The sequence below is a fragment of the Nyctibius grandis genome, chromosome 14 (assembly GCF_013368605.1).
Source record: "Nyctibius grandis isolate bNycGra1 chromosome 14, bNycGra1.pri, whole genome shotgun sequence".
Taxonomy (NCBI): Eukaryota; Metazoa; Chordata; class Aves; order Nyctibiiformes; family Nyctibiidae; genus Nyctibius; species Nyctibius grandis.
In genome coordinates, this window is record NC_090671.1 from 1,872,875 (window position 1) to 1,894,019 (window position 21,145).

At 41.6% G+C, this 21,145-nt stretch overlaps 1 protein-coding gene across 4 annotated transcripts in view; it reads right to left on the minus strand.

Moving 5' to 3' along the window:
• Positions 1-21,145, minus strand: part of MTMR3 (myotubularin related protein 3) — an 87,235-nt gene that overhangs the window by 21,552 nt on the left and 44,538 nt on the right. For all 4 annotated transcript variants that reach the window (XM_068412990.1, XM_068412989.1, XM_068412988.1 and 1 more), the window contains exons 7-13: positions 18,528-18,610; positions 15,963-16,129; positions 11,146-11,242; positions 9,528-9,641; positions 2,821-3,026; positions 2,466-2,597; positions 302-413 (exon numbers count right to left, since the gene is read on the minus strand). In XM_068412990.1, the coding sequence (XP_068269091.1) occupies positions 302-413; positions 2,466-2,597; positions 2,821-3,026; positions 9,528-9,641; positions 11,146-11,242; positions 15,963-16,129; positions 18,528-18,610 (911 nt within the window). The remainder of the gene's footprint in view (positions 1-301; positions 414-2,465; positions 2,598-2,820; positions 3,027-9,527; positions 9,642-11,145; positions 11,243-15,962; positions 16,130-18,527; positions 18,611-21,145) is intronic.

The window sequence follows — 21,145 nt, forward strand, 5'->3', positions numbered from 1 at the left end:
GAGCAGGTAAGCCTAAGTGCTAGCACTGAGAGGCCCACCTGAAAGTAGTAACATTCTAGTGTCGATACTCAAGGCTACATTATAATCCCAGATCTCATCTTCTAGGTTCACTTCAATGATAATAAACCAATGACTTCCTTTAGCTCAAATTCCATGGAAATTAAAAAATATAGCTTAGTGTTACACGCAGGAAAGTCACCAAGAGAAAAAAACACTGAATTTCAGTTTACAAATCAGCAGCAGAAGAATGCAGTTGCAGAAACATGTAAACAAAGGCAAACCCCACCAAACATCCACTTACTTTCCTGGATCTGGCATCTGTGTGCAGAGCAAACGCAGCGACTGAAAGCTCTTCCGGATAGAATGAATGTTTGCCATCCCCATGAACACCACTTCACAGTTGGGATAATATTCTGTAGGGAAATATCAAGAAAGTGGGAAGAAACTAAAAACTACGCTAAGTTTAATTCCTAAAAGAAGCTTTTTCATAAAAACAAACCACTGTTGCTATGGACAGACGAAATAATCTGTTTATGGATATTCTGTAAGGAGAAGCCAGTCCTTGGAGCTCGGTAGGTATTCCAGGCATCACAACCCAGCACAGCAAAACAGGAAAGAGTTAGCAAAGTGTTTGTGTATTTATTTTCAATGATTCACTTCACATTACTAAAAGCAGAGTACAAACCTATGGGAATAGTGATACTGCTGTGCTCGAGGTTATAGAATGTTTTTAAAAAAGCTGAGAAACATCTTAAGAGACCAGGAAGCATAAACAATATTTAACTGATAATTATGGATGTTCTTCAGTTTGGTAAACTAATGTATATTTTTATACATTATATATTCCTTTTCCTAACCACTCAAAAAGGCTGAAAGATGCCTTCATTCACTGCTTTACTCCGAGTTTTTCTACTATGAGGAACAAGCATCACACTCGTGAGAAATACTCGAAGCTCAGGAGAACAGAGGACAGATGGAATTACTGAGCCTGCCCCTGATGTTGCTACGGGATGTTGCTCTACCAGGGAGGCAGGGCCCATACAGAGTCCACGAGTCAGAGGGAGCACCTAAGATGCAGAAAAATACTAATTCGAGAGTCTTTCCTAGATTTAGTTTTCCTCTGTCCTGATGCTTCTGTCTGCACAAAAATGATGCCGTGATAGCTAAAATGACCTTTTCTACAAGAGAAAAAACGATTAATCTGGATTCAGAATACAGGCTACTGAGTGCTTGCACAAGAACACGCAGCAATCTCCTAAGAGAGCACGTTTTATATCATTTGATTTCTTAAACTGTTTATCAGCCCAACAAATTCTGGCCCAAACCAGAACATCCTGTTAGCGATGGACTATGTAACTCCAGTCAGAAGCAACTGACAGCATCAGACAATTTACGGGGTTTTTTTGGTCTTTTTACTGAATTATGTTACACAGAAAATAAAGCACAACATAAATGAGGTAATTTTATAGAGAGAGAATGAAGCAAACTTGGCAATACCTGGAGAAAACTTATCAGCAAAAAGGAAGCACTTAATGCAGGTCACATCTATTGAAGGTGACAAGCTGTTCAAAAATTTTCTACAGAGAATTCAAGAACCAATATATTGGAAGAAAATTAAACTTCCCGTATACTCTGCTTTTTGTTTTGAAATTTTACTCTCTGATGATGAGTTATTTAGTAGTCTTGAGGTGTTAAATGGAAAATTCATCTTTTCTTAACTGGTGGTTACACATCAAAGTGCAGCTATTGCAGCAAAGACCAAACCAGCAATATATGGTCAAAATAGCTTTTGTTCTCTTATCTGCAGTTTTTCTGTCTGGTATTTTTTTTCTAGACACTTCACTCATGGTATTTTAACAGGCTGCACTGATATCCAACAGTGACCATAAAATAATATCTTGTTTGTAATACCAACAATTTGTGAGTGCCAAAGAACACAGAAAGTGATAATTGTAGATGTATTACCAATGCAAGATGAATCAGGATTTCAGTTCCTTTGGGTTATGATACAAGTGCTGAAAAGTGTTTCAGCTTTAGAAAAACTGCTGAAAAGTTGTATTCTGCACAACCATTCTAGAATATTATCATCCTCTACAGATAGGGGATTTTCACAAGTTTGTTCAGGTTTTTTTTAGACACTAGCACACTGGACACCTTTGTCTCGCTCTAGTTTATATATTTGACTCAGCAGGGGAAAGCTAATCAGCATATTCCACACAGTTCAGCATTTACTGAACATTGTAACCAGCTGGTTTTATGCTCTGAGAAACAGACTTTAACAGCTAAACCTGTCCTTTCAAAGGGCTGTGTGATACCTGGAATGATCCAGCACTTTCATATAGATGAATAGTACTTGCATCCACGCAGTCTGTTAAATACGCAGTACTGAAGTCTATCAGTGTAATTATATTTGAGCCAATCCTTTTGACTGACTTCACAGAAAACCACACAGAACCACTGCTCACCTGGGCACTCACAGCCTCCACCTTTGGCTCTGTTTGCCACAGCTGCTGCGTAAGATCGTGCGTCTAAGATCAAAAGCTTCTGCGGCTGTATCGCCAAACTCTCTGCTCCTGAAGCGTTAGAGATGGAGGAATCTGGGGAAGAGGATATGCAATGGATGAGTAACCAAAACGACGCTTCTGACATTGTTTACAACAATGATTCACTCACGTCCCACAGTGCAGATGCATCACACACACAGAAACTGGAGAATGCCTGACTAAATACAAAGGATTGAATCTGTTACAGTACATATAAGACGTTAAGGTTTTATATAAAGCTCTGTTCCTTTGCTGTAAAGGGCAGTGACAAACTTACCAAATTCCACATCAGAGAGGTCCCCTCCATTGGAGAAATCTCTGGAACAATTCCCATTCATTAATTTGTTACTGTTGGACCTCGAATCTGAGGCACAGGCTTTGGCTACAGACTGGACAAGGTGTTCATCATCTGCATTCCTCCAGCCCCACCAACTGACCTCGGGCTGTCCACAGCGGGAAATAACTGCTCCATTGCTCTGGTGCCTGAAAAAGAAAAGAATAAAAAGAACAGCGGTGCATAACTTGAGGAATCAGGATGAAAAAACACAAGAGGACATGAAAAATTAAATGGTGCACTCCAGTAGTTTAACTCCTGGTGGGGACCTCTCTATCGTTCAGCAGTTATCCTCAGCCTGTGACTCAGTGGCAACATATTCCTGGTGCTTCCCTTCAAATCGCTGACTGTGAGCACACAGTCACTGAGAGGTAAGAGTCAAAGCCGAGGTCAGGAAGAGAAAACAAAGCATTTTCTTGCTCAATATTGTTGCCTGTTGGCCAGGGAAAGCTGGGGGATGTTTTGGAACAGCGGATGAGGCATTAAAGAGGTATTCAACATCTGCTGGATAGCCAGGTCTACTGCTGTAACAGCAGAGTAAACAGGAAAGTGCAATTTAACTCATGCTAGTTCTAAAGTTTGAAGACAGAGTTAAAACCACAGATTCCCTTTTTGATGAGACTGTTTAAAAAACAAAACATACCACTAATTAAATCTGAAGAATGTTACAATTTTGCTAGGAAATACTGGCAGAATTTGGCACACTTTCTGTCTGATGATGTCTGATGGTAACCCAAAACCTTACTCCTGCACATGGATGGTGTCCATTTCTAGGCATCACCCGTCAATCACAAGAGATGGTCCTCGAACACTGCAGAACTGTATCTAAAAGCCGGTGTATTTTAGGTCTTGCTTCACTAGCTAAAAGGATAAGAGCCTTTCGCATCTCAGGTCACTAAACATCTGCAGTTTTACTCATTCTGAAGTTTGGTATGAGCATCTGATGGAAAGGAGTGGCTCTGCCATCCCCTTTTCAGCTGCTCCTCCTCTGTGTGTGGGTCTGCTCCATCCCTCTTTGGGCAGGGTTTCCTCTGCTGCCTCTCACACGCTGATCATATCTAGCAAAGAGCACCAACGAGCTGATGAAGAGCACAGTAGCTCTCACATGTAAGCACCGGTGTGGTGCCAGGCTGGTAAATAAAGTCCACAAGCAAGTAAATTTTTGCTACAGACACCTAAGTAGCACTGAAAAAGGAAATATCGTTTATCAACAGAATATTTTTCTTTTAAAATGTGACATAAATTGTAAGCACTCTATATACTGAGAGAACTGCAGAGGGCTGGCAAATGGAGTACAGAGATGAGTCTATCAATAAAAAAATAACGTCAGGGAGATAATGAAGAATGACTAACTCGAACATTGATATCTTCTTCTGGGGAGTGACATTAAAAAATAAAACAGGAGGTTTTTTTGTTTTAAATGTCTGAAGAGTTAGTAGTTATTTTCTTAAATTTGACCTAGCTTCTTGTGCTACACATAAAGAACAGATCTGAAGTAATTAAAACATATCCAACCATTGCAAACATACTCTGAAAAAGATTTAAAAACTCCCCCCTACAATCTATTATAAAAAAAGAGCACTGAAACATACGATCACTGTAATTTCACTTGCTGCCTCCACGCTGGCACATCCCACTGCTGCCAACAGAAATGTAATTCCCCATTCACTGAAGCATTAACGTTCTCCTTGACCTTCACCAGCAGCACCCTGAATTCAGAGGAGCTCAGCCCCAGCTGAGGAAGCCCAGCTGTCGGTATGAAGAGCTGCAGGTGGAGTGGCCCAAGCAGAGAAGAGACACAGCTTCTCTCAGGCCACACAGTCAACGATGCTGAGGAATGGGACACCTAGAAATGTCTACTCCCTGCCTCATGTCCCATCTGAAATATCCTGCCTCTTATCCACGCACCGTTCTTCTCTATTTAGATGACCTCCAGACATATGTTCCTTTAAGCAAAGGTGCTTCTGGGCAATGCCGTTCTCACTCAGGAGTCCCACCAGAACCCCACATTTATACAGCAGGCACACGCCAGTTACAGTTCCCACATGTTACGATGCAGCAACACATTTGAGAGGTTTCCTGCAAACAAACTGGTCATCTCAGCTTCATGTCAACTGAGAACTGTTTAATTTCCTCTAACAAGGCAACTGCACAGAACAGTGAGGGTTAGCTGGATCAGAGACTGGTTTGGGTTGGAAGGGACCTTAAAAGCCCATCCAGTTCCAACCCCCTGCCACGGGCAGGGACACCTTCCACCAGACCAGGCTGCTCCAAGCCCCATCCAACCTGGCCCTGAACACTGCCAGGGAGGGGGCAGCCACAGCTTCTCTGGGCAACCTGGGCCAGGGTCTCACCACCCTCACAGCAAAGAATTTCTTCCCCATATCTCATCTCAATCTCCCCTCTTTCAGTTTAAAACCGTCCCTCTCACCCTATCACTCCATGCCCTTGTCAAAGCCCCTCTCCAGCTTTCCTGGAGCCCCTTCAGGCACTGGAATCTTTAAGCAAATTTAAACAGTTGACTTGGCCCATCCCCGAACAGGAAGAAAGCCCACCCACACTTATAAATCTTAACTTTTTTTCCCCTCTCACCACTCTAATAACTGTTTATGGAGATGTGACAAGCTGGTTTATAATCTGTTGGCAGAGCTGCCAAGCTCCCGTCCCGTGCTGAGCAGCACCACCTCTGCAGAGGCACCGCGGGGCACAGCAGTGGGCGGCTGCCTCGCACTACTCACTCAAAAGCAACACATCGGGTTAAGGCTCCTTGTTGCAAAAACTTAAAGTTATAAAACACGTTGTGATATGGAATGTCAAGTATTTTTCATAGCTCTTCTGCAATTATTCCATATAAAATTCCTTTTCTGCGAGGAAGCAGCTGACACACTGCACTAACTGACCCAAAGGAAAAGCAATCTGAATGCCACGGCGCTTACACCAGGTGCCAGCCGACTGCATGCAAAGGAAAACGTATTTCTGCTGAGATGAATAGCCTTCCAGAAACAGCTCTACTCATATCAAATTAGTTCAGCAAAAAATATGTGCCAGTCATTGAAAGGCCACCTAGTTCCCCGCTACGCTTGCACAAATAACAAAAGGAAATAAAATATCATTATACATGTAAGAGATCTATTTTGAACACTCAGAGAAGCTCATTTATTTTTCCATATGTTCTCCCAGATTTCATTCTACCTGCCTGTGGAATCACTTTCATAGGTTCATAAACAGTTATATTTTCATCTCCAGGTTCTTGCCTCCCATTTGTACCACAAATAATAACGACTCATTAGGCTAAAAGTTGAGTTCACTGATAGCTGTGAAGCCCTAACGCTCCTAAGCCTGCACAATTATGCAACATTCGGATGTACCAGCAGAAATCAGCAAACAATTCTATTTACGGTGATGTTGGAGGTCTGAGGAATCACCCTCTTACCAACCGGACTGACTATGGGAACAAAAAACAGCAAATAGTTGAAGTGTGATTCCGAGGTCCCTAGAGATAGAGCTGGGGATAAGATGGTGTCACTCAGATCGCGGTAACCAAAAAAAACATTAACAAAAATTAAAGCAGATCTTCCACTGCTAATTTCCTAACCCTCTAGAGACAAAGCAACGTGCAGCCTCCCTACAGAAACTGAATAGTAAATCACTATTAGAGAACTACAAAGCCCTTTATAAGGCACTGTATAACTATGATGCACGGTACACCTCTGCACACACTTAATCTTCCTTGTGTTCAAGCAACCTTTCGAGTACAACAACAAATCCACCAAGTCCTTGTAACTACAAGGACAGGGAGGACTAATGAAGGTTCGAATAGCTCCCTCCATAGCATTACCCAACTGCTAGTAGTTGCAACTGAAAAAAAACACTGCTGCAGTTCATGAATGTAATTCAGCAAGTTCGGTACGTGGCAATTTTCTGTGTGCCTTTGCTTCCTGTGCTGGCAGCACCTTCAACACACCTCACTTCCATATAGGTCCTCATGAATTCAGGACACTGCTTACATAACGTATGAAGCCCTCTCTATCATCTTCCCACAAAATCCAAAAAGGTTTCTCGCCCCAACATTGATTTTCTAGGACCAAAACGGATAAGCTACAAAAACCACGTTACAGGCCAGATTTATCCACATAAATACATGCCTAGATTTTAAAAAATCGTAAACACAGAAAAACTGCGGAAGTTGGGTGTGAGATTTTTCTAGAAATCTGATCATGAAACAGAAGCAACGCTCCTGACAGTCCATCTCAGCTGAGTGTTTTTGAAGCTTGCCTCTCAATTCAGCCCACTCAGCTTTTCAGCCTGTGCACACTGTCATGGCTCTTGAATGCTTTACAGGAACAATGAGTTTTTTGTTGCCAAGCGTCTGTGTCTCTGGTTTCTCTCTGTCCCAGTGTTCAGTATCTGAGAAGTCACTGGACAAATTTAAAAAAAAATCATTATTACTTTTCCCCTCCCTGAGGAAAAGCAAAAAGACCAGATTTTTTAAAAATGTGATCAATAATGCAACTAATAGTCCCAAAATCATCTTCAACAGATAAAATGCTGAATGAGCTTTTGTCCCTTACTCCTCCAGAAGTAAGGAAAAAGCTGGTTTTATGGCAACATATACAGAGAGAGAAAACCACACGTGGATTTCCAATCACACGGATCATCAACCACTAGCTGATGTGAGTTCTATTAGAGCACAGAATGATGAACTGGGTGTCTTGAAAAATCTATTACTACATGTCAAGATAAAGAAAAAAAGAAATCAAAAAAAGAGAAAAACTTCTCTCTTACTGCTTTTAGATTACAAATGAAAAACTATGTGGTAATTTGACATTCATAGCCTCATCAGAACTGCAGAAAATTGAGTGCCAGGGATTAAACAATTCCAGTCTGAGGTTTTTGAACACGTAAATCACTCTCCCATAAATCCCCCAGACTGCAAGCTGTACCCAAGAACGCAAAGAAAGTGATTCCCTTCTCCTGTGTAGTGATGAAAGAAGGAGGGGGGCTTCCCTGTGCCTGGGCTTGCAGGTGAGGTGTCCCCCAGTTCTGGGACAACTGCATAAAAGGCACAAAGTGGCCTGAAATGCAGCGTTCAAAGCTGAACACAAAACCCTATATATACGTATAAAAGAGAATAATGTGATTTATATAAATGCATACTTATATGTACTACCATAATTTGTCAACTTCACTGCTCTCTAAATTCAGCTCGCCACTCAGAACAGCTTCTCCCTTCTGCCTGTTCAGAGGGAATGGGTGGCTAGACAGACTTAATGGAATTATCAGTGTTCATTATCTTTTTAATCCCTTTGTCATCTGATTTTTTAAAGAGATTTTAAACATTTATGGGAGGATAACGACACTAGGAAAGTGGCCAAGGTATTAAATGACAGGTTCCAGAATATCTGGAGAGAAAAAAAAAACAAACAAAAAAAACCAAAAAACACAGATGCTGAAATATATTTCTTACTAAAGTGGCTGCCAAAAAAAATAGTATCTCAGAAACACAGTTTTGTTATGAAGAACTGCTGGACTCAATCTAAGGAAGAGTCTGTCTGATTAAAACTATCTAAAATACGTCGATAGAGCTAGCACATACATACTTCTGTAATTTGAGTTTCATAGCTCCCTTAAATAATTTTGGTATTTCTCCTTGTTCATACTGCAGTCTGAGTATCAGCCAGACGAGAATTAAGAGAAAAACCAAAGCAGTAACTAGCCAGAGATGCCATTTATCGTTTCTTCAGCTGTGTTGATGTCTTTACCTTACATTTTTTCACTTTCATATTAAAAAAAAAAAAGTCATCCATAACTGAGGTGACTGCCCTAGGAATGACGTGCAGGAGATTCAAATGCTGAGTGCTCCTGCAATGTGTTTGGAATTAAAAGGTACAAATCATTATTCTCACTCAGAGTGAATGCCTAGTAAGCCTGCCTTACCTCAGTTACGGCTTGGCAAGGGCCAATTCCTGCTGCTGTCTCACACATCCTTGGAGTTTGGAATAGGTATAAAACAATACATACACAGGTAGCAAATGTAGAGACAAAGACCCCAAGCCATCAGACCTACCAGGTCATACTTTGCTGTCAGATAAATACAGGTCTGAACATTTTCTCATGCAAGGGGTCTCCTGTCATCCTTGTTTGACATCTAAACCCTTAGGGTGGTTCGTGTTTTGTTCGAGGTCCTGGTCTCTGCACTGCTTCTGGGATCCTTCTGGAGTGGAGCAGCAGGACGTCACCCCAGAGTGCCAGGGTGGATCGGGTTGGGTGCCACTCCACCAGGCAGCACAAAGGGACTGTGCTAGGTTTTGTTGTCTCTTCCCAGCCTAGTTCTCCAAATCTACCCTAGCAGGACCTGGGCCTTCCTGCAGCATCCCTCCACATCATGTTATATACATGCAAAAATACGGCAAGATGTGAGCCAGACCTCTCTTTACCTTGAATAAATTATTAAAATATTATTTTAAAACACCTTTTAATACTTTTGCTAAAGTCTGTCAGGCTCAGTGAGGGGACATCTGGGGCCCAGAGCAGCCTGAACACCTTTCATTGTAAGCCAAGATTCCCAGTTACAACTTATTTCAGCTTTTATTTGCTAAAACACCCCATTCCCAGCCCAATGAAAGCTGTTCCTCCTGCAGGAGCCTCACCTGTACACCACAGCGGGGATACGCTTCCAGGACCGAAAGCTGGCCACACTCTCTAGCTCTTTATCCGTGATCCAGGCGGGAACTATGATCTCCTGGGGGTAACTCCCACAAAGCCTGTGAGAAAAGTGGTGCAAAGGGTTGAACGTAAGCGACACGGAGCAGTTACACACTTCCCAGACAACATACACAAACGAGCAGTAAAGCAACTTGACAGCTGTTCATCTCAAACTGCCATTTCTAATTCCCCTCTCATTGTATGTCAATAAATGCCTCCTTTGCATACACAAAAAGCACTGTGAACATCGAGGTGCACAAATGCATTTCAGAAACAGAAGATTCAAGCTGGTGTTTTCTTGGGAAATCCGCACGTAGGTGATTTTTTAACTCCAGCTGCTGAAATAAACTGGACCACAGCAGAGAAATTCCACATCTCTCCGTGCTAAAGAATTAGCCACTCGGTTTTTGGGTCACAAAACACAGAAGCAGAGCAACCCTCAGCTGCTGGATTCAAGACAGAAAACTTGTTTAAGTGTGGAAAAAGTACATTGGCTAATCAAGCCTCGCTGGAGGCAGGAATTCGAGTGCACTGGCTTATGTCTGACTGGAACTTTGTTCTACTAGATGTACCTCCTACTCCACGATTTAACTAATAAAGCCATGACTGCCAATGAGAACTGTGCAAGCAGTCAGCAGTGACTGCAATATATTGCTGAATCATAGACTAGTTCATCCCCAGTCCACCCTCTTAAAGAGATGCATTTACTGGACAAGAAGGGGCAGACATGAACACGTGTCTAAGACCATTGTATTCAGAAAAATATATCAATCATCCTGAAAAAAATGCTCTTTCCTCAAGTGCTGGCCACAAGAAGGAAAGTAGTTTGTCTTTCTGCTTCCATATGACATATAAAGGTTTTTTTTCCTTTTTCTTTAGTATGAAATACATAAGCTGTTTTTTCTTCCCTAGATTTTTAGAGACCAAGACAAACAGTCTTCCTGCAGTGACAGCAACCAGCAGCTGCAAGTCATTATCCTGCAAAGACAGAGCAATGAAACATGTTTCATCACAGAGTGTTACTGCTGGTTTTGCTCTCAATTGAATTAGGGATCAGGCAGTACACTCTGTCCTACCAGCCGTGAACGGAGGAACACCTTTCTCTGCTCCAGCAGCTAGAGAAAAAGGACATTTGTCTGTGCTCTCAGGACCACAGAACACGTTTTCTCTTATTTTCAGGATCTACAAGCTTAACTCTTCCAAACCAACTTTAATACAAGTCTTTGTCATAAGTTAGAGAATAAGACACAATAAAAAATATGTTTTTTGAAAGTTCAATCAAACTCCACTCTTTGCTCACTGAAGGCTTCCCTTTCTTCTATTAGAACGCTTATTTGCTGAGAAGTCCACCAGCAAGCACATCAAAATCTGGTATTTCTAAGCCTATAAAAATTGTAGCAGCTAATAAAATATTAAATAATACTTTAAAAGCACATTTTTTCTATAAAACAACAAAAAATCATTAGAACTGTAGAACTTGGAAAGAGTTCCAGTAATCTGCCATAACAAAATTGGTGTTTTGAGATGCCATTTGGCTGTGAATCAGCAGCCCACGTAACTTACTTGTACTTCTCATTGATGTTGGAAATCCTCCAGGCATTGTTCATATCAAAACCCATCCGCTCCACTTCATTTTTAAACCTTGAAGTTACATGTTCTCCTGGGTATCAGAAGTAGAGAGAGAAAATAAATGCAAAATAAGTAGTAAGTTTCCTACCTTTCAAAGTAGTTAAGAGAAAAACACCACCGCACTCGTTAAAAACTGAAAAGAGAAAGGAACAGGCCAAAAAACACCATCTACATTTCACAACCCTAGTTTGAAAATCCGTACCAGGAGAACCACAGCTCGTACTGATGGCTCTCCCTGGCCAACTCTCCAGAATCGTCAAGTCCATCAAGGATTTTTTCTCTGACATGACCAGCTTCTGTAAATTCATCTAAGAAACTATAATGCTGCAGACCAGAATTAAGCACATCAGCAAAAGCAATTTCACAGAATCACAAAATCAGCTAGGTTGGAAGAGACCTCTGGGACCACTGAGTCCAACCTTTGATCTAACACCACTGTGTCAACTAGACCAGGGCACTAACCGCCACATCCAGTCTTCTCTTAAACACCTCCAGGGACGGTGACTCCACCACCTCCCTGGGTAGCCCGTTCCAATGCCCAATAACCCTTTCTGTGAAGAAATTTTTCCTAATGTCTAACCTGAACCTCCCCTGGTGCAGCTTGAGGCTGTGTCCTCTGGTCCTGTTGCTAGTTGCCTGGGAGAAGAGACCGACCCCCACCCCGCTACACCCTCCTTTCAGGCATTTGTAGAGAGCGAGAAGGTCTCCCCTCAGCCTCCTTTTCTCCAGGCTAAACCCCCCCAGGTCCCTCAGCCGCTCCCCATCACACTTGTGCTCCAGACCCTTCACCAGCCCCGTTGCCCTTCTCTGGACTCGCTCCAGCACCTCAAGGTCTTTCTTGCAGTGAGGGGCCCAAAACTGGACACAGTACTCAAGGTGCGGCCTCACCAGTGCCGAGTACAGGGGGACAATTACTTCCTAGTCCTGCTGGCCACACTATTCCTGATACAAGCCAGGATGCTGTTGGCCTTCTTGGCCGCCTGGGCACACTGCTGGCTCATGTTTAGCTGGCTGTCCACCAATACCCCCAGGTCCTTTTTCACCAGGCCGCTTTCCAGCCGCTCTTCCCCAGCCTGTAGCGGTGCATGGGGTTGTTGTGGCCAAAGTGTAGGACCCGGCACTTGGCCTTGTTGAACTCCATGCCATTGGTCTCGGCCCATCTGTCTAACCTGTCCAGATCCCTCTGCAGGGCCTTCCTACCCTCAGGCAGATCAATGTTCCCACCCAACTTAGTGTCACCCGCGAATTTACTGAGGGTGCACTCGATACCCTCATCCAGATCATCAATAACGATATTAAACAGGACTGGGCCCAGTACTGAGCCCTGGGGGACACCACTAGTGACCGGAGGCCAACTGGATTTAGACCCATCAGCAGTCTTAGTGGGAAAACGTTAGTAGTTTTTCTTTTCTGAAGCTCAGGAGAATTTTGTATCGATGAGAAGAATGTGAAGCTCTAGTTTGACTGATAGGTGAAGGGTAATATATGGAACGTGGTCTGGAACTTGGGCAATCTCCATTTTGTACACAATTCCAGCCACAGGATCCCTTGTATGACTGTAGGCAAGCCCTGGAATTTAACCTGCATCTCAGTTTTCCATCTGTAAATTGGACATTATTCCTCCATGAGTCATGTGGAGATATGAAGACATAATGTATAAATGATTGTTTGACATAAGCATCAGTCACAAGATCCTCACAAATTCCTGGATTAATATATTAAAGGAACTGGAATGAGCATCTAGGAATGACTATTTATTTCCTAGACACTTTTAAAAAAGTATCAAAATACAATTGAAAAATAGACGATGGTGATAAAGAATAAATATTCTGACAGACAGAAACTCTAGAGAATTAGAAGGTACTCAATCAACATGTAAAAAAGAATAAGGTACAAAATTTCCAGGTTCACAGAGCTATGAAATGTGATAAACTTAAGGAGCATGTGAGCAACACTAGATAAAATGATTCTGAAAGTCTGTCCATTGCTTGTCTCTTTAAATTACTGTATCGTTAAATCATGAGGCAGAGCATCACCCAACAGGGGAAAAAATCTGTGGAAAAATTAATGCTTTAAGTACAACATCTTTCCATCAAAACCACTGAAGTCTTTCAATACCCGATATATATGTAAGTTACATATTTATCTCAAAGCTGTAAATGCACATGTCAAACAATTTTTATATGATGTTACAGAACAATTAGAGATAAATATAGAGAAATAGGTGAACTAAGAATAAAGACAGCAGCCTAACTACAGGACTTAACTGTGAAAGAAAAAGCTACAACGTGGTTCATTCCTATAGGTCAGATCATACACTGAAAATGGTACTTTGCAAATCTAGCTGTGCTTTACAATAGGGACAACGTGCAAGAGATCTGCATAAGGAGATTATTTTTCTCATTTTGAAAGGTAAAAGGTGAGAGTGACGCTGTGTGCAATGGAGAATATTCACTCTTCAAGGCACATGGCAGTAAAATCTATGGACCTGACTGACCTTCATCCCTTCTTCCCTTTACATCATGTCACTGGTACAACAGTACCATAAAAAAAGCAATAGTTCTGCCTCCCGTGTCGTGCATTTTCTGCAGAAGGCCAATCTCAGTATCACACAGGCACCATAGTTCTGCTCTACCTTCCCTACTGCCAGCTCAATTAGACTGGAGCTTGCCAACAATTTCCCACTTCTCACGTGAACTCTGCATGAGCTTGAATTTATTATCTTCTAGCCACCTACTCAAACGGATCAGCTGCTTGAGTCCCTGTTTTGCAAAAGCTGGATGGCTCCATGGAGATGGCAGCTCTGTGAGGAGCCCTTTGATCCTTTGTCAAGCGCAGAGGTGAAACTGGGACAATACATTCCAGCCAGACAACCACCTCTGTCACATTCTTCCTTAGCAATGACTTTTTTTTTAAAAAAAACCCACCTTTTATAGGAACAGCAGCATGCTCCTGCAGCACTGAGGACAGACTTCATTAGCAGCTGCTGTGAGGAATGGTCATTAAAACTTGTGATACATGCTTAAGGATTTTTCTGGTTAGCAAATGAGAACACTGGAAATATCCCCAATTATCAGTGCTGCATACTGCTAGTGGGTTTTAAGAGAAGCACATAAAACTACATAAAAATGAAATATTCTGTTTGATTTCTCTCAATTTTTCAGCTACTGTGTGTGTCGTGAAATCATAGCTTTTCCTCTGAGAAATTAAACCCTAGCCTTAACGTTTTGTCCGTTCCTCCTGAAATGGTGGTATTTTAAGAGGCATTTTGAGACAAGATGGACAATATTTTCGAAGCATCCCAATCAACTCTCAAAATCAGAGAAAAAGCAAGCTATACGTTCTGTGGACTTGTGCCTTCTGACTACAAAAGCTGATCTTGTGAGCCACAGTTTTTATCTCCCATTACATATATTGATAACAACTCTAATTTTTTTGCCCCTGAAGTTGATACTAGATAGATTTTGAAGCAATTTGGTATTTTTGTCCATATCTACCAAATACTGGGGTCCTTGCAAGTAAAAAACTAAATTACAATGTCTTGGGATTAACTTCTTCAATTCCATTCCCATAGATTTATTTCAACTATAATTCAGCTCTTAAAAAGAGAATATGTACCACCAGAAATAAGCAAGCTACAGGGAAGAAAGTTACAACATCACAGAAAATTATTTGACAGACACACCTACAAGAAAAAAATTTGATTGCTAAAAGTTAACAAAAAGGTAAATGCTGCTCCTCATCCTAACCTAGAGGCCTAGTTGAGGCCTCTGTTTCAGTGAGGAAAAGAAAAGGACTCCAAGGAGACTTAGCAAGCCATCTACATGTCTGCTATCTTCCAGGTCCTGAATTTAGTTAAGGAGGGAAAAGACATGAGTTTAAAACTCTGCTCGGAGGATTTTTTTTCCTTTTTTCAGTAACCACTAACATAAAGAGCGTGAAGTGCAGGAACAGGAGCCAGAACCAAGGAGCACCTCCTCCCACTTGGGTGCTACCTGTTGACTGCTCTTCCTCAGATGCCAAAGAGATTATAGTACCTGCTCAACCCAGACCAGCTTCAGTACTGAGGACAGAACCACACTAACATTCCTCAGCCTGACAATTGGGACACTTCTCTCAGATATGTGGATTGTGAGCAAAGAGCCTCAGACTGGAGAGGGCCTGGAACTCAGATTTCCTTATATTCAAACAAGTGCTATAACCACCAGCATCCCAGTTTTTAGCTTTTATTTACTTGTGGGCTTCTAAAACTTTCCAGCATGGATGATATTTCAACTAAAATAGGCTGCTGTCTTGCAGCTGTGAATGAAGCTCAGGAGCAGCTCAGGGCCTTCCTTCTTCACCTCCTGCTCCTCAACATCCATGTTGAAGACCACTGCTCTGGGCAATTACAAAAACATGGGCACAATCAATACAAAACAGTTTAGATTGAAAGCTGCTGCCGTGGTGAACAAAATGTTATTAGTAAGTATTATGATTGACTAAATCAAAGCCACCAGAACAACTTCCCCAGGATATTCAGATACTGCTTTGCATATTGATCCCAAAGTAGCTGGTGAATTCACCAGCTAGTGAAGAAGTGCAAGGACTTACGTACAAAAAAACTCCATGCTGGAATTCTCCAGGTTCAGTTTACAACAGCATCGATTGAATTTGCTTATAACTTTCTTTTTTTTAAAGTTTGGGCTTTCAGCAAACAGGCAGTTACCAGTCAATGCATTTGTGATCATCCCCAAAGCATTCCCACACACCTGGCCGACACAAATCCCCGTGCTGTTCCTTTTCACTAGCATACACCTCCATACACCACGCATGATAGGCAAATGAGAAGAGGTCTTCTATCTTCGAAGGAGGGCGGATGGCATTGTTCAGTCGCTTAAGCCAGTCTTGACACTGCTCAAAAGTAGAAAACTGACACCTGTCCCAGAAAAAAAACATTTATCTATTAATTTTCAGTAAAAGATGCCAGACTATAAGACTACAGGCTATGAAAACATCTATGAAAGCAAAAAAGGGAGAAGGAACATCTTATTGATAACTTAGTTCTGCTTCTATGTACGTTCTAATGGATAGTAAAACTGAAACCTTTGGATATCAGTAAAGAAATACACACTTTGGAAGTCAAAATAAAACTGTAAGCAGGAAAGCAGTGTTCTGTGATTGTGAACAGACCAGCGGCACGCCCTGTAGTCATGAATGAGGGAGACGTTTATGTCTATATTTACTATAAAACCAAGGACAATATCACTGAGTTCAGGCCGCAGCTTTCCCACAATCCAAGACAGGAATGCATCACAGCGCCTTGCTGCCGGGGGGTCTCAGATGGAAACCCACAAAACCATCACATACACAATAATCTATGCAGCGTAGAACACATTTTTCATCAGATATAGGAGAAATATTCATTTGATTAATATACTTAATTTGAGAATAATGAGGACAAACTCCAATATCTGCAATCTTATATTATTCCCCTCCCTCATACACTAAGATTCTCTCTCTGGCCTTGGTGGGAAGCACAAACAATGATTTTGAAACTGAGCTTTGCCTGACATTACAGACTTACCAGCTACTAGTGAGAATATTCCCTGCACAGGAGAAACTAATCTTCAAAGCAGTCTATTAAAATGACACTAGCTTGTCTTTTCAAAGAGGATTCCTAGACCCTTTAGAATAAAAGGGTGGAAATAAGATCAGTGATTTATTTTGCTGACAGTTTTCAAGATTTTATAGCTATAAAATATTCACCAAGTATTTACATTCAGCTCAGTCTGCATTCTGCTGCATTCACGGTTAATGATAGCATCTGTATTCTCTAAGGGCAGGATTTATTACCCCTACCTGCAAATATCTAAAAATCAGGCAGTGGAAGGAAAAAGACATGTCCAAGTCATGAAACGTGTCTAAATAGCTGTGAGGAACTGCAGCCTGGAGGTATTTATTTCCCACCGCTGACTATAAAGCGAGCCGAGACTACCAGCTTCGACTGGATAATTCTCTATTAAATATCCATCGTCAGACAAGATACATCTCACCCTAAAAACCCCATTTTTCTTTCTAGATTCTTTTAAAGTTAGTGTTGTAAATAATAAGTACTATCTTCACTTGAGCCCTATTATTCAAAGTACAAACTACTTTGTTCACAGAAGAGAACAGGAACACGTTCTCAATCTGGTATCTCAGCCCCACACTTCATGATGTTCCAACAGGCGGTGTCCCAAGCACTGATTTTCAGACATTGAAGGGAAATTCATAAGGAAAGGGATAAATACAAATAATTTGTATTCATTCTACAATGGAAGAGAAATAACAAATTAATGTAGAGAGGAAGGGTGACTTCTTTTAAATGTCAAGAGCTACAAGTTAAGAGGAAGTTAAATATTTAATTCAAATTAAACTAAATATTACTTCTAAAGTAAAATCAGTCCTCATCAAAATACAGCATTTCAGGAAGCAGCTGGCTTGTTAAACATTCTGAGTGCTCAGATATGACTGGGGCTCATTTCATTATACAAAAGGTACTGCCAGCAAACATTTAATCAAAAAGAAATGTTCCTTTCTTGTTAATTAAAGTTTATAGATCAAAATTAATTTCTGCAGCAGAACAGTCAGCAGAAAAGTAGGAAATAGCTGTAGCTCAGGCTCAGTAGCTCAGAGACTCCTGGGGCAGACTCTGAAGGCTGCTGAAGGACAGCCATAAATAAATACTCCCTTCTACATCACACCATCTATGTTACTGGGTTAGAGTGGGCTGCAGACCTGGCTTCACCTTATTTCCTCACTTTCTTTTCCAATAGGCTGCTATGTCTTAAGGAAAGCACCAGTCCCCTGACAGCAGTTAGAAATGCAGGGTGGGTGATGCTAGTCAGACTGAAGGGTTTCACATAGAACTGCACAAGCCCATGCCTTAACCCCCCAACCCCCAAATCTTGATTAAACACTTGTCCAAGTGTGTGTTTCAGTGGTTTTATCTAATTGTAACTAATTGAAGCAATATATTATAACTGATTGTACAGCAGGGAAAACGCAGTGAGACTAAAATGAATTTCAGAATAAAATCAAGATCAGCCACTTAAGGCTCAGACCAAGGTTTGCTGCTACACTGTATGATAGCAAGCAAGAATGCACCACCTTGCTCCCATCCTCTTTACAAAAATGCCCAGCTATCACAGGCAAAATCAGACAAAAGAAGATCTTTTGAGGGAAAGCAAGTCCACTAAGTAAGAAAACACATTTCCTTAAAACATCACAGCTTCCCATAGCACGTGGAAAGCTAAATTCTGCCCCCCCCAATTCAACAGTCAGCCTCTTCATACCTTATAACCTTGCAGTCTTTGCAAGTCAAATGAAGTTGAAATATATCACGGCACTCAACGCTTTCTATGAGCTGCAATGGAACCTGCAATTAAAAAGATGACATAATTTTATTTCAAACAGCACTAAGACTCTAATTTCTTTGCTTATGTCACAAGGATTTATTATAGGACTATGTGGAGTCTGACAAGAGAGAGAAAAACAAAGGCAACTAAGTATAACTACTGCAACAGCTCTGAAGTATGGTACCATGTATCAGTTTCAGCTCCCTTGCTGTATAGTCCAAAAACCTTAAGGAATCTGATGCAAACAGCTGAGAAGACTGCAGCACTGGTGACAAATGTGAAGGCAGGAAAAGCAGCAGAAACCCACAAGAGAGCTCCTCTCTCATGGAAGGTCCTTTCTCTCTTACAGGTCCACATTTAGGGATCTTGGGAATGTCATTTTAGCTGTTGGTGTCAAAAATGAACTGTAAGCAAGATCCCCCCAACAGACTGCAGCAGTCTAGATGCTTGTTATATGGAAATATCCCACACTTCCTCTTCAGGGAAAAACCATTTGGCTGTTTAGATCAACACTCATGAGCAGAGCAGGCGTATTTAGAGTAATAATGCCGACTCATTCATTTTTAAAGGTGCAGTTGTATGCACTTAATGTTTTATGGCACATGTAACGAGCAGAAGCTTGATCAGGCAAAGTACATAAGCACGTGCAAGTACCTTTAAAGATAAGAAGAAACCACAAGATGAAAATATTAGTTTTCATTAATATTTTTGGACCTTTACCTGAGACAGATGAATGTACATTACTGTCTTAAAATGAATAAAAGTTAGTGTTCAGCTATCTCATAGATAACTGTCTAAATTCCAACACAGAGGATTTAATACCTATAATAAACACGAAGTGTAAAACTGTGAATTGTTTAGTAGATTATACTGAACATTACACAAGGCAACAAATCCTCTGCCATCGAGATCCTTCAATATAAAGGCTATCAGAGAAACACTCAAATACTCTTTATCTTCTTTGCCATCAGAGGAGATGATCCAGAGGTTTCAGTTCTGGCGTGGGGCTTACAGGATGGGGCTGTAAGACCCTTCTCTGCCAGTGCCTTTCCATATGACTCTGGGCAAGTCCTTGAAGGTCACCTCCAGCCAAGGATCTGGGGGGAGGAATCAAGACAGCTTCTACTCAGGCACCACAAAGCTTAAAAAGCACCTGATTTCAGTGGAATGAAAAAAGGAATTAAAAACGATAGGCAAGGGAAAGAGATGTCTCAGAAACACGAACCACAAGGAAACTTACTCTGAGCGTGAAGACGCCTAGAGAAAGCTAATGTAAATGCAGTGCCCAGGAGGGATCAAACTCCTGTCTCTTGGGAAGGCAGGCACACAGCTGCACCTCGTGCTTCCCTGCCAACTCAAAAGTCAGAGTCCAGAGACCTCGTCTGAATGCAAAAGCTCACACAATTGCCCAGAGCTCACAATCCCCCAAATACAACAGGCAGGTACTGTCTGAATACTCAGCCTTTACCCTTGCCCTTGGCAGACCACAACCAAGCAGCAGTGCTGGACTCTCCTCAGGTGGAGACAGTACGAACCCTCATCTCCCACGACCAGCGAGGCCGGTACAGGCAAGTTACTCTTTGTTCCTTTGGTTGTAACCCGGCCATTAAAGAGCAGAAAATGCATGCACCAGGAGACCAGACAAGAGGGTGTCTGACCCAACAGCCCAGTAGTTTGGGTATCCAAATAAAGCTGGAATGTGAATTTTGGTCCATGTTTTCAGTATTATTACTGGTTTAGTTCTACGAGAGTCTAATATAAATTACGTAGCTAGCAACATGAAGGGGTATCTGAATCCATCTTATCTCAGAGGATTCTCTCCTCTGAGATAAGCCCCTTTATTTGCCATCATTGAGCTCAAATTGCCTGCAGAGCCACCTGCAGAGAACACGTACAGTGCAGATGCCAGCAGCCTCAGCTGCCGATGTAACCAAGTACTTAAATGCATTACAGAGGAGCAGATCGATGGACTGCTGCTATAGTTCACTTTTTATTTTAACTGCCAATTTCTTCCACAGCTTCTCCTACTTGATTCTAGTCTGCGAGGTACATAAATCGTTGTGATAGTTTTGTTTAATAAATTAAGGACCGGAATGGACCTCTGATGGGAGAATCTTCTTTCTTCTCGACTGGACAGCCTCACATACACTGATACATTGTTTAAATCTACCACTGACTTACACAGCACCAACATGGAAAGTAAGGCACCTTTCCCCAACTAAATGAATTAAGACCCCAGAAGACTTGCTTTTTCAGTCAAATGCTGCTTTGTCTGTTAATATTCTTTCTTTTTTCCCCAAGCCCTCTTTTATTGCATTTCTTCCCATGCCCATCTTGGTTTAAGAAGTTCTTCACATGCTCCCTCCTCCTAGCAGTCTGGTTCTGGCTCCTCATCCTCCTGTCTGCACTCTAATGACATACTAAGTATTTCTTCTACTTCTGCATTATTTTAAATTTCCTTCTTTCAAAGTCACTCTTTGTTCTGTGCCCTTTCAATTTGCCCTCTGCTCAAGAGCCATTCTTTTTTCTCTTGACAGTCTACATGCAGCTCACCA